We start from the raw sequence: 15,000 nt of genomic DNA, 5'->3' as shown, positions 1-15,000 counted from the left end.
ATGAATGCCAGGGGGAGATTACTCGCCAAGGAAGCGAAAAAGAGAATTAAAACGACTTCATAGAATCAAGGACCATAATAATGCTCCCTTGTAGAGACACTATGGAAGAAATTACACCATCATCAGTGATTCCACCCACAATCACAAATCCACATATGACAATAACTTTCTCCAGCCCTACTTCATCATCATTGTATTTAGGTCTATGCAGCTTTGTCTCTTTATAAAGTGCAGCTGGAGAGACAGTAAAGTTAAATCAGATTTATTAATAAGTTCTCTAAGTTTAAACTGTTTTTTTAACTTTAGAGCAGAAAAAGTTTCTTTTAAAGGTCCTATGACATGATGCTTTTATATAGACCTTAGTGGTCCCCTAATACTGTATCTGAAGTCTCTTTATATAGACCTTAGTGGTCCCCTAATACTGTATCTGAAGTCTCTTTATATAGACCTTAGTGGTCCCCTAATACTGTATCTGAAGTCTCTTTATATAGACCTTAGTGGTCCCCTAATACTGTATCTGAAGTCTCTTTATATAGACCTTAGTGGTCCCCTAATACTGTATCTGAAGTCTCTTTATATAGACCTTAGTGGTCCTCTAATACTGTATCTGAAGTCTCTTTATATAGACCTTAGTGGTCCCCTAATACTGTATCTGAAGTCTCTTTATATAGACCTTAGTGGTCCCCTAATACTGTATCTGAAGTCTCTTTATATAGACCTTAGTGGTCCCCTAATACTGTATCTGAAGTCTCTTTATATAGACCTTAGTGGTCCCCTAATACTGTATCTGAAGTCTCTTTATATAGACCTTAGTGGTCCCCTAATACTGTATCTGAAGTCTCTTTCCCGAAATTCAGCCTTGGTGCAGAATTACAGCCACTAGAGCCAGTCCCACAATGAGCTTTCTCTGGGTGGACAAACCAGAGAAAGGGGAGGTAACCTTTCCCCTTATGACGTCATAAAGGGAAGATTCCTGATTGGTCCATCTGAGCTTTCATTTTCTCAAAGGCAGAGCAGGATACCCAAGGCTCGGTTTACACCTATCACCATTTCTAGCCACTGGGGGACCATAGGCAGGCTGGGGGAAATGTTCATGCCATGGGACCTTTAAATAGCTGCAGTAGGCGCTCCCTGCAGCCTCTTCCATTAGATTTTGTTTAAAAAAAAAAAAAAAAAAAGGTTGTGAACACACCCATATTATTGTGTTTTCCATCTAATGTGAAACATCTGCTGTGATGTCTCTGAAGGGTGTGGCCAGATAAGTTTGAAAACATGCAGCAGCTTTCTGCCTCTGTGAGTCATTGTGAAGTCACATTATTATTATTATTATTATTATTATTATTATTGGTAATGTGGTGACACAAAGACATGAGAACATAGAGAACAACACAAAAAGAAAAAATTAAAGTGCCCATATTATGAAAAAAATCTTTTTTTCTGGGATTTGGGGAGTTATTTTGTGTCTCTGGTGCTTCCACACTCATACAAACTTTGATAAAAAAAAACATCCATGCTGTTTAGAGTGAGATACGGTTTCTGAATGTGTCCTGCCTTCAGTCTCTGGGTGAGCTGGTCAAAATCTGCATGGCTTTCTACGTCACTAGCCGAAACGAGGGGCCTAGGGGGCTAACGGTTAGCATGCTAGCTCATTCTCAATGGCATAACACTGCTACAACACACACTAGTTCACCATAATCTACACAAGAACTACTTCCATGTCCCTGTTCTGCAAAGTTGGAAGTGTGCCCTCGTTTAGAAGAAGTCTCCCGGCTAATCCTGCACTGTACTACTGAAGTTGGAGAAACAGCTAGCTAGCTCATGTAGTCCTTACCTAGCTACTGATCATGTGATCTTACCTAGCTACTGATCATGTGATCTTACCTAGCTACTGAGCATGTGATCTTACCTAGCTACTGAGCATGTGATCTTACCTAGCTACTGAGCATGTGCGACTGCCAACAAAGATGTTCCAGCAGTGAGAGGTCTCACTCTGTAGCTAAAACAGAGACCTGAACACAGGGTGAAAAGAGGAGCTGCAGCAATGTGCAGTACAACTAAAATATGGTGTTTTCTGATAATTAAACCATGTAAACCTATTCTGGTACAAACTCAAAATACAATTATGAACCTGAAGATGAGCAGAATATGAGCTCTTTAAAGCTCTAACTCTGCTTTATGGATTGTCTCAAAGTTCCAGTTTCTGTACAGGGAAAAAAATGCAACTTTTATCTGTTGAAATGTAATTCTACCAGGTAAAAATATAACTCCAGAATGATTTAAATTAAACCTGTAGATGTAAAAAAGTGTTTCAGGGTTAACAGCTGCTGTTTACTCCCAGTCATGGTTTAGTTCATGACAAATAGCCCTCCTTTGTTTCCCTTATCAGCGTGGTATCACCTGCTATATTTCCTTAAAAACACCCACGCTCTCACACACACTCATGTTGACATGTTTAGAGAGAGGGTTGTTCATTTTCAGCACCATTGCGCTCCAGGTGAGTGGAGCTTCTGAATACCTGTTCATTAACTGATTAACTCCACCCCTTCATGCAATGCCAGGTTAGTTACCCAGCAGACATTTATGGCGTTTTCCTACTACATGGTACAAGCTCTGCTCTGCTCGGCTTGGCCGCGGTGTCCGGTCCTTCTTTCTCCGTTGCAGATTTAGTACCGCCTCATGCGTGAGGCGAGCGTGGCTGGTCGTCATAGCTACATTGCAGGAAAGTGCCGTGACCTAACGCGACACACACACACACACACACACACACACACACACACACACACACACACACACACACACACACACACACACACACACACACACACATATATATATATATAACGTGGAAGGTGTGTTTTTGATTCTCAGCATGTGGCTGTTTGCCAGAAGAGACAGACACACACGCACACACGCACACATGCGCGCGCGCACACACACACACACACACACACACTCACTCACTCACTCACTCACTCACTCACTCACTCACACTCTCTCTCTCTCTCACACCGACACACTCTCACACACAATCACATACACACACACACACACACACACACACTCACTCTCTCTCTCTCTCTCTCTCTCTCTCTCTCTCTCTCTCTCTCTCTCTCACACACACTCTCTCTCTCACACACACACTCTCTCTCTCACACACACACTCTCTCTCTCACACACACTCTCTCTCACACACACTCACTCTCTCACACACACTCACTCTCTCTCTCTCTCTCTCTCTCTCTCTCTCTCTCTCTCACACTCTCTCTCTCTCTCTCACACTCTCACTCACTCACACACACACATTTAGTTTCTAAAGAAGCAAAAAAAAAAAAAATACCGCTGGCTAAACTATTTAAAAATGGCGGTTAGTTCAGGACCTCCCCGTCTGTCGCTATAGCAATGATGACGCAGTGATTACTGACTATTCTCTCCGACCAATCAGGAGCCTGCAGGTTTCTTTGGGAACCTCCACGGAGGTGGTACTAAATGAAGTACCTGTTAGCAGGTACCAGGGACTTTATCAGAACGGGAAACTAAAAAGGAGAGTAGAGGCGAGCAGGTACATGTAGTGGAAAAACACCATTAGCCTCCCACAGATCATAAGGGCAGTGAAGAACCATAGCTGCAGCAGAAAGGGGGAGTTTGTTTAATCACAGTGAGTGCCTGGAGGGGTGGAGCTACAGTAAGTTGCATAAGTTAAAGGAAGAAAATCAGCTGCTTTGCTCAGAGCTGTAGGAGCAAAGAGTAGAAAGAAAGAGAGAAAGTTTGTGTTATGTTGCTGTGGAAAAAGTAGAGAGGAATCAGCTGCCTGGTCTAAAACTAAGAGAGACAATGAAGTAAGAAGGAAGGATCCATTTTAGTTGAGTCGGGCTGAGATAGAGGCCCAACAGTGAACTTTGTCCTGTGACAGATCGTCACCTGACGCACACGGCAAGAAGATCTGACAGGTAACGTCTCTGTTGTCCAGAATCTGAACCAGGATTTTTATTTAGGCTCAGGCGTCCCCGATTAGGCTGCTGATTGTTAATCTTTTTGGGATTTGTTTTACAACACAATGTGAGGCTTGAACTGTTCAACATGCTGTCATGAAAGGAAGCTGGACGTCTGAAGTGGTTGACGTTTGCCAGAGAACAGACAGTGCACAGCTGATTTCTCGTATGTTCAGATAACTGTTGGGTTGTTATTCACGTCTGCTGAAAACATGAGACTAAACCACAGCTGTGTTGAAATATGTACGTGTTCTTTTACACATTATTTCTTTTTGTTTTAAAACAGTCCCGTCTCTGTACAGATCTATGGCAAGTAGGGAGGTCCTCCAGGACTAGGACAGGGCTAGGACAAGGCTAGGACAGGGCTAGGACAGGACAAGGACAGGGCTAGGACAGGACTAGGACAAGACTAGGACAGGACAAAGACAAGACTAGGACAAGACTAGGACAGGACAGGACAAAGACAAGACTAGGACAAGACTAGGACAGGACTAGGACAGGACTAGGGCAGGGCTAGGATAGGACTAGGGCAGGGCTAGGACCAGGACAAGGCTAGGACAGGACTAGGACAGGGCTAGGACAGGGCTCGGACAGGACAAGGACAGGGCTAGGACTAGGGCTAGGACAGGGCTAGGACAGAGCTAGGACAAGGCTAGGACAGGACTAGGACTATGACGCGGTTCAGCGGCAAGTAACGGCAACCAATCAGAATATAGACGTCCTTCACGCTGGCTGATTCCAGAGAAACATACGATGTAAACTTTGGTTCCTACCAAAACATTAGTTCAGAGAAAAAGGAGGAGAAGCTCATCATGGCCGTTGCTGGGTTCCCTATCATTTATGATATTTGCGTATAGGGACCAGTTAACGTTACCTGCCGGTCACATGGTCTCTAAACAGTCCGCTCACGGTGAAGTCCTGCACGGATCAACAGCTGGCGGCTGCTCGCTCTGCCTGCACGCTGCTGCGGTTCAGCGGCTAACGAGCGAGCTAACTGCTAACAGACACCGCTGCGACCAACAACCAATACACATTCTGTCATTATATATGTCATTTATAAAAGGTTTCTAGTGTCAGTGTATTGGCCGTGCAGTGGCTGCTTGATCTTTTTCCATGATGAACATAGAATGCTGCTACGTCAGAGCGGCCAAAGCCTCAAACAGCTTCCCCGGACTTTCTGACCAGCGTCCTTGACCGGGCGGCCAGAGCTTCTTTGCAGCTCAAGTCGGCGACGGTGTGGACGTACAGTTAGTGAACAGCTCTTTTGCATATCCAGTGCAGAGCCAGAGGCAAGATGGGGAAGGGGGCGAAAAAGATTTAAATTTGGGCCACCAAAAATATACTTTTGCCAACAGAATAATGTGGCCTGTGCTTAAAAATATTAGCATCTATCCCTGTTATTGTATGCAATTTAGGCAATAAAAAATGTTGCTTTTTTGAAAAAAAGAAACCTCTTTTGTATATTTGCTATTGCTGTTTACTATAAAGCAAAAGTATTTCTTATCCAATTACTCGATGAATTAATCGGTCGAATACTCGATTGCTAAAATAATCGATAGCTGCAGCCCTACTTGTAACTCAACATTTCTTCGTTATTGGTGGAGATAGGCGACATAGGGCTGCATGAATTAGCAAGCAGATTAATCCTGACAAAACACCACAGTGAATTTCAGCCTGCATGCACGTTTTAGAAACAAACTGAGTATTCCAATCCCAGAATAGAAAATCTACATCAAACTACATGTTTTGTCATATTCAGTATCTCCAGATCAATGCAGTGTAGAGACTTACTACTTTTTGTTTAGAAGCAGAGAGATGTAGCCGTTGGTCTTCCATGCGATCGCAGGCCTTCCAGAAGCTTTGTAATCCAGCCTGGAACAATCTGAGTTTTCTGTTGCACGACTAAGCGGCAATTTCCACTGGATGTGGAACGTCTCCAGAACGTCGACGGAGTCAGTAGGTTTCCATTAAAGTCAGTGTGTGTGTTTCCACTGACTGCAGAACGTCTGCGTCCCGACTCCGTCCCAGCTCCGGCGGTCCCAGCCCTCCGGAGCAGATACCAGAGCTTCTATTGTTGACGGACGCCGGAGAGCTCCGCAGCAATTCAGCACACGGCAGATAGTGGGGACAGGAAGTCGAGCACAGAAACAAAATAAAACATCCGGATACTTTTCAAAGTAAAATCCACCGTGCTCACGGCGGATCATATCTCCCTGCACTACACCTTGAAAACACAGCTCAGAGTAGTTTCCCCTCTACTCCTCTGGATGGAAACAAGCTGTTGGTGGTTTTGTGGTTCTGTTTATAGAAACTACATCCTGTTATATCGCGCGAACATACGTGAATTCGCGAGATCTCGTGGTCGGCTGGCCGCAGCCGTTACGCAACAAATCCGGACCTGGTGGGTATTGACGGACGGCGGAGCACGCAGCCGATCAGCAGACGAAATCCACAGTAAAACAACTTTTGAACGTACACGTTTCACCAAAACAAGTTCCTTCCCGAGGCTATTTTGCAGCGCCACTGTGGCTCTTTCCCGTGCTTAGCGCCGCCCAAGACGATTGTGATTGGTTTAAAGAAATGTCATAAGCCAGAGCCTCCTCCACAGCGCTGTGGAGGAAGGTCTGGCAAAGCGAGACTACGTTAAACCTGACAATAAAAAATAAGAGTTCAGATAGTTCAGGCAGCTGCAGAGGACCTCTTATATTTACCTGACAGTATCAGTGGGCGGGTCCTCAAACTATGTGCGGACCTGCTAGCGCCTGTATTCACAATGATATTTAACCTTTCATTGGCTTAGTCTTTCATACACATGTACTTCAAGAAGTCCACTATCATTCCTGTGCCCAAGAAAATATGTGGGACAGGTCAAAACGTTCGTTAGTCTTCTATCACCGAGTTTCGGTGTGATTGTAAAACCTCTTTAGTGGTAGAAATATCCGAGCAGGGCAATGGAAACTACTGCCAGAGTTTTCCATCATCAGTCTCTGCTGGACTGCATGCAAAACACACAGATCAGCTAGATCTGATGTGGATGACTGATTCCTGTGTGTGTGTGTGTGTGTGTGTGTGTGTGTGTGTGTGTGTGTGTGTGGGGACTTGATGTTCCTGTGAGCCTTAGATGAAGAGCTGTGAATTTTATTTTAGATGATTTTTTTGGGCTTTCCTGCCTTTTAATTTGACAGGACAGCTAGGTGAGAGAGAGAGAGAGAGAGAGGGGGAAGACATGCAGGAAATCGTCACAGGTTGGATTCCAACCCTGGACCTCTGCGTCGAGGCATAAACCTCTCAGTATATGTGCGCCTGCTCTACCCACTGAACCAACCCGGCCACTTTTCCAATCTTTTTAAAATGTGTAATTTTGGAACAGACTGGTCTGTGTTTGATGATGACAGTAAAGGGTCTCATGTCGCTCTTTTTTCAGTGTCAGTTTTTGTCAAATTCCTAACACTAACCCTGTAATCGGGAGAAAACGTCAGACTTATAGACCCACAGCCCGCTGCTCTGAAGCCTGGCATCACCACACAGCCAACGTACGGTAACGTCTTCCATGAGTTCACCCGTAACTCCCAGACAGCAAGCATGTTTAGTCAGTCAGTTTCTCTCTGCCGTTGTTGTTTTTCACCTAGAAATGGTCCTTTATAACGTTAACCTTAACCAGACCAAGGTTAACTTAACTGATGTTATAGAGGTCCGCTAAAACAAGCGCTAAAGTTAGCTATCGGAGCTAGGGTTGTGCCGTTGGATGATATAATAGAGAGCCACCATCATGATGCCACGCCCCCCACCCTGTCAAGACCAGTGTTGGGAACGTTACTTTAAAAAAGTAATTAGTTATAGTTACTCACTACTTGTAAAAGTAACTGAGTTAGTAACGGAATTACTCTATGATAAAAGTAACTTGTTACCAGGGAAAGTAACTATTTGCGTTACTGTTAAAAAAAAAAAAAAAAAAAGTTGCTATATGTCAAAGAATTTGGATTTTTTTGAGCAGTTTTTTTGCTGTGAGGCAGAAAGATCTATCTTCTGCTGCTTGGAGGACTTTGCTCCGAGTCCTTCTTTGCTAGTGGATGGAGAGCTATCCTCTGGTGGAGGTATCGCTGGTTTTGGCCACTAGCTTTGTAGATGCGTGTGTCGTTGTGAGATGCTTCATTAAATTAGAGTTGCTTACAACGGATGTCGACGAAGTCTTCTCTCCTGGACATAATGTACACATTACATGCACGTTCTCACCATCGACCACAATGAATTTGAAGTAGTGCTTATATCTCCACCTTGAAAACGCCAACATTTCATCGGATTGCTCCTGACTTGCCATCTCTGCTGCTTCATCGAATCTCTGTTTAGCTGTTGTGTGTGTGTGTGTGTGTGTGTGTGTGTGTGTGGCGTGTGTGCTGGCATGTGTGCTGGCATGTGTGTAAAAACACAGGCTCTGATTGGCTACCATGAAACATGACTCTGCCTTAGCCAAGCATAATGGCTTACCTCGTTATTAACCCACCTCCTCACTAGCTGTGAGCCAGGGGTGCGTTCGGATTACACAGTTTATTCAATCAGTGCATAGTAACGCACCGCATTTAACGTCCAGTAACGTTAACGGCGTTGTAACGACGGGAAAAGTAATTCGTTAGATTACCCCGTTACGAAGTACTTAAACTTAAACTAGCAAACACTTGCGTCGGGCTTTGGGCTATGCTGCCCAGGGTGCAAGAAAGGGGCCCCTTAAGTAGAAGCTACTTTTTTTTCCCCTTACGTGCAACCTATTTGTGAAAAAGACCATTGCTTTGAGCAGACTTGGCTGTTAGTCTCTCTCTCTCTCCCTGCAGTAGCAGCTTGCTCTAACTGGTAACTAGTACATGCGGTAAGGTGCTCTGCGCCTCGGTTGGACACAGCGGTCTTGAGCGAGAGAGAAAAGGCGTTAACGTGGAACGCTATCTCCCCTCATTGGACTAAGTTTGTGGACAGTGATGTGCATCACTAAGTAAGACTGATGTCCTGTAGGTACGGGACGATGTTATACAGGATTTATGGATGTACGTTAGCAACAGCAGGCTAATTCACGAGGGTGCTATTTCATGTGTGAGCTAATATTTGCGCATCTGTTCATGTGCACTGCAAGAGTTATGTTTCTGTTTATTGAATGCGTTATTCAGTGCAAATATAACTGAGAATGTAGTTTAATCTCAGTAATGTAAAGTAAAAGTAAAGTAAAAAGTGCTTACTATTTCAACTGCCAATTTAGGGGACATCACCCAACCCTAATCGCAGCTAACGTTAGGCTGTGACAGACGGCAGGCGAGCTCCTGGTGAAGTCATGAAAGCTGAGCTTACAGGCATCTACTGCCCCCGTCAGGTCCGGACGAATTTCATCCACCGGTACCTACGGTACTGTAGAAAAACAAGTACCATCACGTTTTCAGAATTTTGGTACTGGACTTGGTATGGAAGTATCTGGTCTTGTGACATCCCTACTCTGCGGTGGGCGTAATATGACTTTTTTTTAAAGATTTTTTGGGGCATTTTAGGCCTTTATTTTCATAGGACAGATGAAGACATGAAAGGGGGGAACGACGTGCAGCAAAGGGCCGCAGGTCAGAGTCGAACCCGCGGCCGCTGCGTTGAGGCGTAAATCTCTATATATGGGCGCGTGCTCTACCAGGTGAGCTACCCAGGCACCCATGTTAATTACATTTCTAAGTTTATTATTCATTGTCGCAAATGCATACACAGCACAACGTAGTGAGAATCCGTTTGCATTTCAACCCATCCTGTCAGGAGTGGTGGGCAGCCACTGTTAGAGTACATGAATGACAATCTGTCAAATAGTTGCAGAAAAACCTCAAATGTGTGAACCTCATGGTGGGGCTAGATGAAACGAGGGCAGCTCCAAAATCATTAGGATACATTGTCTGGGAATTGTGAATGTGTGTACATGTTTTTATGGCAATCCATCCAACATTTGTTGAGATATTTCAGTGTGGACCAAAGTGGTCTACTGTCTGAACGACAGACCTACATTGCTGTAGAGCTCAAGATCTTTGCTCGACGGGGTCGGTCTTAATTTCTGTAATTTTACAGATCGGGTTTGCGCTCTGGGTTGCGCTGTAAATGAGCGGTCAGGTGATGCGTTTCGATTAGCACACAAATGCTGAGGAGGTGAAACGGAGGCTGGCGATTACGTTTTGGTTGCACCGGCAAAGAAAGCAAAGTCTGAGGGGTGGAAAACTTTAGACCACGTGCATAATGAGAATAATGAGCCAGAGGGTTATGTGAAATGCAAAAGATGCGACATTCTGTTAATGTCGGCTGTAAACGGGTTCGGGCTTTTAAAAAGCTGTCGATCAGAATGTACTTGTCGGGCTCGGGTCTTGTCAGGCCTAAAGGCCGTTTTACAGTTGTGCGGAGGCTCCACGCCGAGCTCTCGCCGTAGCCTACGTAAGGGGCCTGATGTTTATAGTGTGCGCTGGTGTGTGCTTCGAGCCGGCATGTGTGTTTGTGGGGAGTAGGTGGTAGAGCGAGGGAGAAGTGAGAGAGTGACGGCGATTAACTTTGGAGCGAGTACCGACTCTAGAGTCATAGTGAGAGAAACAAAAGTGTCTCCCCTGTTCTTTCTGACCACGGTGGGAAATCTGGAGCAGGAGAAGTTAACCCTCTCCTTGATTTCATGTTTATGGAGAAGGAGAACCAGGAAATGAGCCGGGGGAAATGCAACGCTACCAAGCCACGGCCGACAGACGTGTAGTTATGTTTTTCGAGAGGTGCACGTCAGGCTACGGCGTAGACCTAGAGGGGTCTGCGGGGCTACGTCGTCGATTTCACGCACGACTATAAAATAGCCTTAACTTAGCTCTACATTGCCATTCCTAGAGCCAAGCTGCCAGTATGGATAAAAACTGTTGGCTGATTTAATGACATATATCTGAAAAATCTCTGTTTGTAAAATACAGTGGAAAGAAATGCATGTCAAAACTTAGCAATGACTTCAACCTCATAAGTGAAGCCCCAGCTTACAGATTGTCAAAATCCTTGTGTGGGTAATGGCTATTTGATTAATGAACTGGCAACAAAGAAATCTCATTGTGGATATGGGCTGTGAGAGTGACAGAACTGCTGCAGGCACTAGTGCTAAATAAGGCAACATTATGCACAATGATTGCCGCAGTATTAAAAATTAAAGCTTGACAGACCATTGTGACTGAATGAATGTAGCAGAAACAAATTCCTGGAACCATGCAGTTAGATGGAGTCCTTAAGGACATTAAGTCTTTGTTAGGAAGTCTCACCACAAGTGTTGCAGCAATCACACGACATAGGGACAAAAGAGAGCTACAAAATGAATTATAAATTGCTGTTGTGCAGGGTACAATTATTATTTTAAATTGGCTCTGGGAAAAAAGACCAAAATGCCACTAAAAAATAAATTGAGATGGCAGTAAGTTAAATTTTGAACAATAGTTAATTACTTAATTTGTGTGTACTTACAGCCAGTTTCATTCTGTGCCGTTTTTAGTAACCAGTTTTAGTAAACTTTAAAAACTCACACAGACGTATTAAAAAAGACAGCATAAAAGATACAAAATCTAGTATCCTATGAGACAGTGAAGTTCGTGAGACGACATGTTTCTGAGGATTATTTCCTGGAGGATGGGAGTGTCAAGTGATCGTTGGACAGCAGAGCTCAATGTAATGCAGCTCTGAAAACACTTAACTCAGCACAGTGAAATCAGTCTCTGGTGTTTACTGTGATGGATGATGTTGCTCTGTGGAAGGTATTTGTCACACTGAAGCAGAACAGCCGCAGCAGAGACCCTGCTGTTGGTGCAAAATGTACAAAAGCAAAAATTATTGGCTCAGTCTTTGAGATATCTTGTATCCAATTCACTTCCCTACGCTTTGGCGTTGAGCACAAAGCAACAATCACTAAGTAAAGTACTTTTTCCACCTAAAACCATTTATTTTCTCTCAGCCTTTTTAGATTCATATAAACAGCCAGTTTGCTTTCATATTTTCGGATTGTGTGTGTGTCTTTCCGTCTAGAGATGCACCGATTACAACTTTCTAGGCCAATTACGATTTTCTTTGAGTTAGACCAGCTGATACTGATTTTAGCCGATTCTGATTTCATTTTTTCTAACCACTTTACAGCACACACACATATTTATTTTCTATCTTTTCTTTAATAGAACATGTTTTGAACAGATAATGGATCACTATAAAATAGAACTATATAAATTACTCCTGGTGTGGGACATTCACACACATCTAAAGAGCAATGTTAGAACCATTTCCTTCTTTTCACATCAATATCAACTAAAGAAATGTGATTTAGGTTTTTGGTGTCGTCCCTCCACGCCCTACTTTCTCCTTGCAGGTGTTGCATGTTGTAAACTTGTTATCTTCTGCACACACGCTGAAGAATTCCCAAACAGCTGACATGTTGCAGGTTAATTCACCAGGTTCCTACATGTGGAGAATAGCGCCGACACGAACTTCACACCGCGAGCGGGTACGCACCACACACGGCGGAAAAGTTGAGAGAAAGGAAAGAGAGAGCGTGCTGTGGCGTCCGTGCTGTGGCGTCCGTGCTGTGGCGTCCGTGCTGTGGCGTCCGTGTGTGCGTGCGTCCTTGAGAACTGTAACTGGTATAACTTATGTTGTCAGTTAATTGGAGCGTTGACCAGCATGAAATCAGCATACGTCAGACTGACCTGCCGGTCGCCGGTCATGGCCGAGCACGTGAAAACCCCCAATTCAGGTCACCGGTCGGTCTATCAGTGCATCTCCATTTCCATCCCATTCTTGGGAACTCAATATCTCAGGGCCCCCTTGTCAATTTTCATTCCTACCCTCACCTATGGTCATTAAGGCTGGGTCATGACCGAAAGAACGAGATCGGGTACAAGTACAAGTGGCCAAAGTTGGGTTTCTCAGGAGAGTGGCTGGCATCTACCTTAGAGATAGAGTGAGAAGCTCAGTCCTGATGTGGTTCGGGGATCTAGTAAGGATGCCCCTTGGGCACGTCCAGCTGGGTGGAGGTCTCAGGGAAGACCCAGGACTAGGTGGAGGGACGTCCAGCTGGGAGGAGGTCTCAGGGAAGACCCAGGACTAGGTGGAGGGACGTCCAGCTGGGAGGAGGCCTCAGGGAAGACCCAGGACTAGGTGGAGGGACGTCCAGCTGGGAGGAGGTCTCAGGGAAGACCCAGGACTAGGTGGAGGGACGTCCAGCTGGGAGGAGGCCTCAGGGAAGACCCAGGACTAGGTGGAGGGACATCCAGCTGGGAGGAGGCCTCAGGGAAGACCCAGGACTAGGTGGAGGGACGTCCAGCTGGGAGGAGGCCTCAGGGAAGACCCAGGACTAGGTGGAGGGATTATATCTCCAACCTGGCCTGGGAACGCCTCGGGATCCCCCAGTCAGAGCTGTTTGTGTGGCTCTGGAAAGGGAAGTTTGGGGTCCCCTGCTGGAGCTGACGATGGATGGATGGCAGTACACAAATAATTGAATATGCATATCTTATGCTGCGATAATCTATCCCCTTTAGAATAACATATGTTATAACATACTGTACTTGTATTATGAATTGAATGAGAGAGGGTTATGTTTTGCCCTCATAGCTGTAGGATTTGCTGCTTTCTCCGCTGCTCCTGCTGGTTGTAGTTACACATTAACACAGTCGGCTTATATTCACCCAGAGTCAAGTTTACCGTCATTCCTGAACTGGCTGTTTCCAGGTAAACTCTGTATTATCTTCACCCGTACTAAAACAGACTTGTGTGACCTTGTGTTGCTGTTGATACAATACCATGAAAAAAGATCTCCACTAAATGACAGAGGTCATGTTCTGGCAGGGGCAGAATCTGAAGGTGGCCAATTTTGCCCACAGTGTGACTCCGTTATTTTACTGCTCTACGTGTTAAATCACAATTTTCTGTTTTTAAAATCACCATCGATGCAACTACTGTCATAACTCCTTTGTCCTTTGAGTGATATAACATAGAGAATGGTGGAAACAACTCTCACTGTGACCAAATTAATGCACCTGAGGAAGGCAAAATTGCCTTTTTTGCACTATTAAAGTATTTTTCCAGAGCATTAAGCTGTTGTGCAGACTTCACCTTCAGATCATTTTTTTGGGCTTTTCCGCCTTTAATTGACAGGACAGCTAGGTGAGAAAGAGGAGGAGAGAGAGGCGGGGGGGGGAAGACATGCAGGAAATCATCACAGGTCAGACTCCAACCCTGGACCTCTGCGTCTAGGCATAAGCCTCTCAGTATATGTGCGCCTGCTCTACCCGCTGAGCCAACCCGGCCACACAAGGAAAATCATTTTAAACCACAGAAAACCTTCACAGATATTTAAAAGACCTTGAAGAAACGTGTCACAAGACCTTTTTAACAGCCTTTTTTCCCTTTCCCATTTCTTCTGTCGCCGTGGTTACTCTTGTGTCTTTCCTCCTTGCTGTTTCCATGGTGACAAACTGTTTCTCCTCTCTTGCTATTTCAGTGTCATCCAGGCTCCGTTACCACTACCTGTAGACAAGGTAAGAACACAAATGGGTGTTTCGTCGTCCTGTCCCGTGTGCAAGTTGTTTGTCTGTGGCTCAGATTAGCTGTGTGTGTGTCTGTGTGTGTGTGTCTGTGTGTCTGTGTGTGTGTGTGTCAGCTGATAGAGGAATGCAGGGATTGCTGCCAGTTGGTGCTGCAGCACTACAGAAGTCTTTCATGTGGAACAAGCGGAAAAGTTTTTCTTCCCACCGTTCACTTGAGTGATTTTTGTCTTTAAAAGTAGTTAAAGTTCAAGTGAAATCAAATATAATTTGGTATGTTCGTTGCATTATACATATCTGCTCAGTAAATTACATGCCCGGTACCTAAAGCGAGAAATGTATATTATTATTATTTTTATTCATGATGGCGCCACTAGTTTTGCATTCATTTGATGGAATAATGTGCCGGTATCTGTCTACATGGATGGATACCTTATTTCTATACAGCCAATCAAATCTAGCATAAA

The 15,000-nt window shown here is 44.7% G+C and overlaps 1 protein-coding gene across 11 annotated transcripts in view; it reads left to right on the top strand.

Moving 5' to 3' along the window:
- Positions 1 to 15,000, top strand: part of slmapa (sarcolemma associated protein a) — a 108,440-nt gene that overhangs the window by 37,162 nt on the left and 56,278 nt on the right. For 10 of the 11 annotated variants that reach the window (XM_036001823.1, XM_036001820.1, XM_036001822.1 and 7 more), the window contains one exon: positions 14,491 to 14,527. In XM_036001823.1, coding sequence (XP_035857716.1) covers positions 14,491 to 14,527 — 37 coding nt within the window. Of the gene's footprint in view, positions 1 to 3,694; positions 3,948 to 14,490; positions 14,528 to 15,000 lie in introns of those variants that run through there. The other variant, XM_036001829.1, reaches the window with a different exon arrangement.

This window comes from Sander lucioperca, chromosome 6 (genome assembly GCF_008315115.2).
Source record: "Sander lucioperca isolate FBNREF2018 chromosome 6, SLUC_FBN_1.2, whole genome shotgun sequence".
NCBI lineage: Eukaryota > Metazoa > Chordata > Actinopteri > Perciformes > Percidae > Sander > Sander lucioperca.
This window is presented reverse-complemented; position numbering and strand designations above follow the sequence as displayed.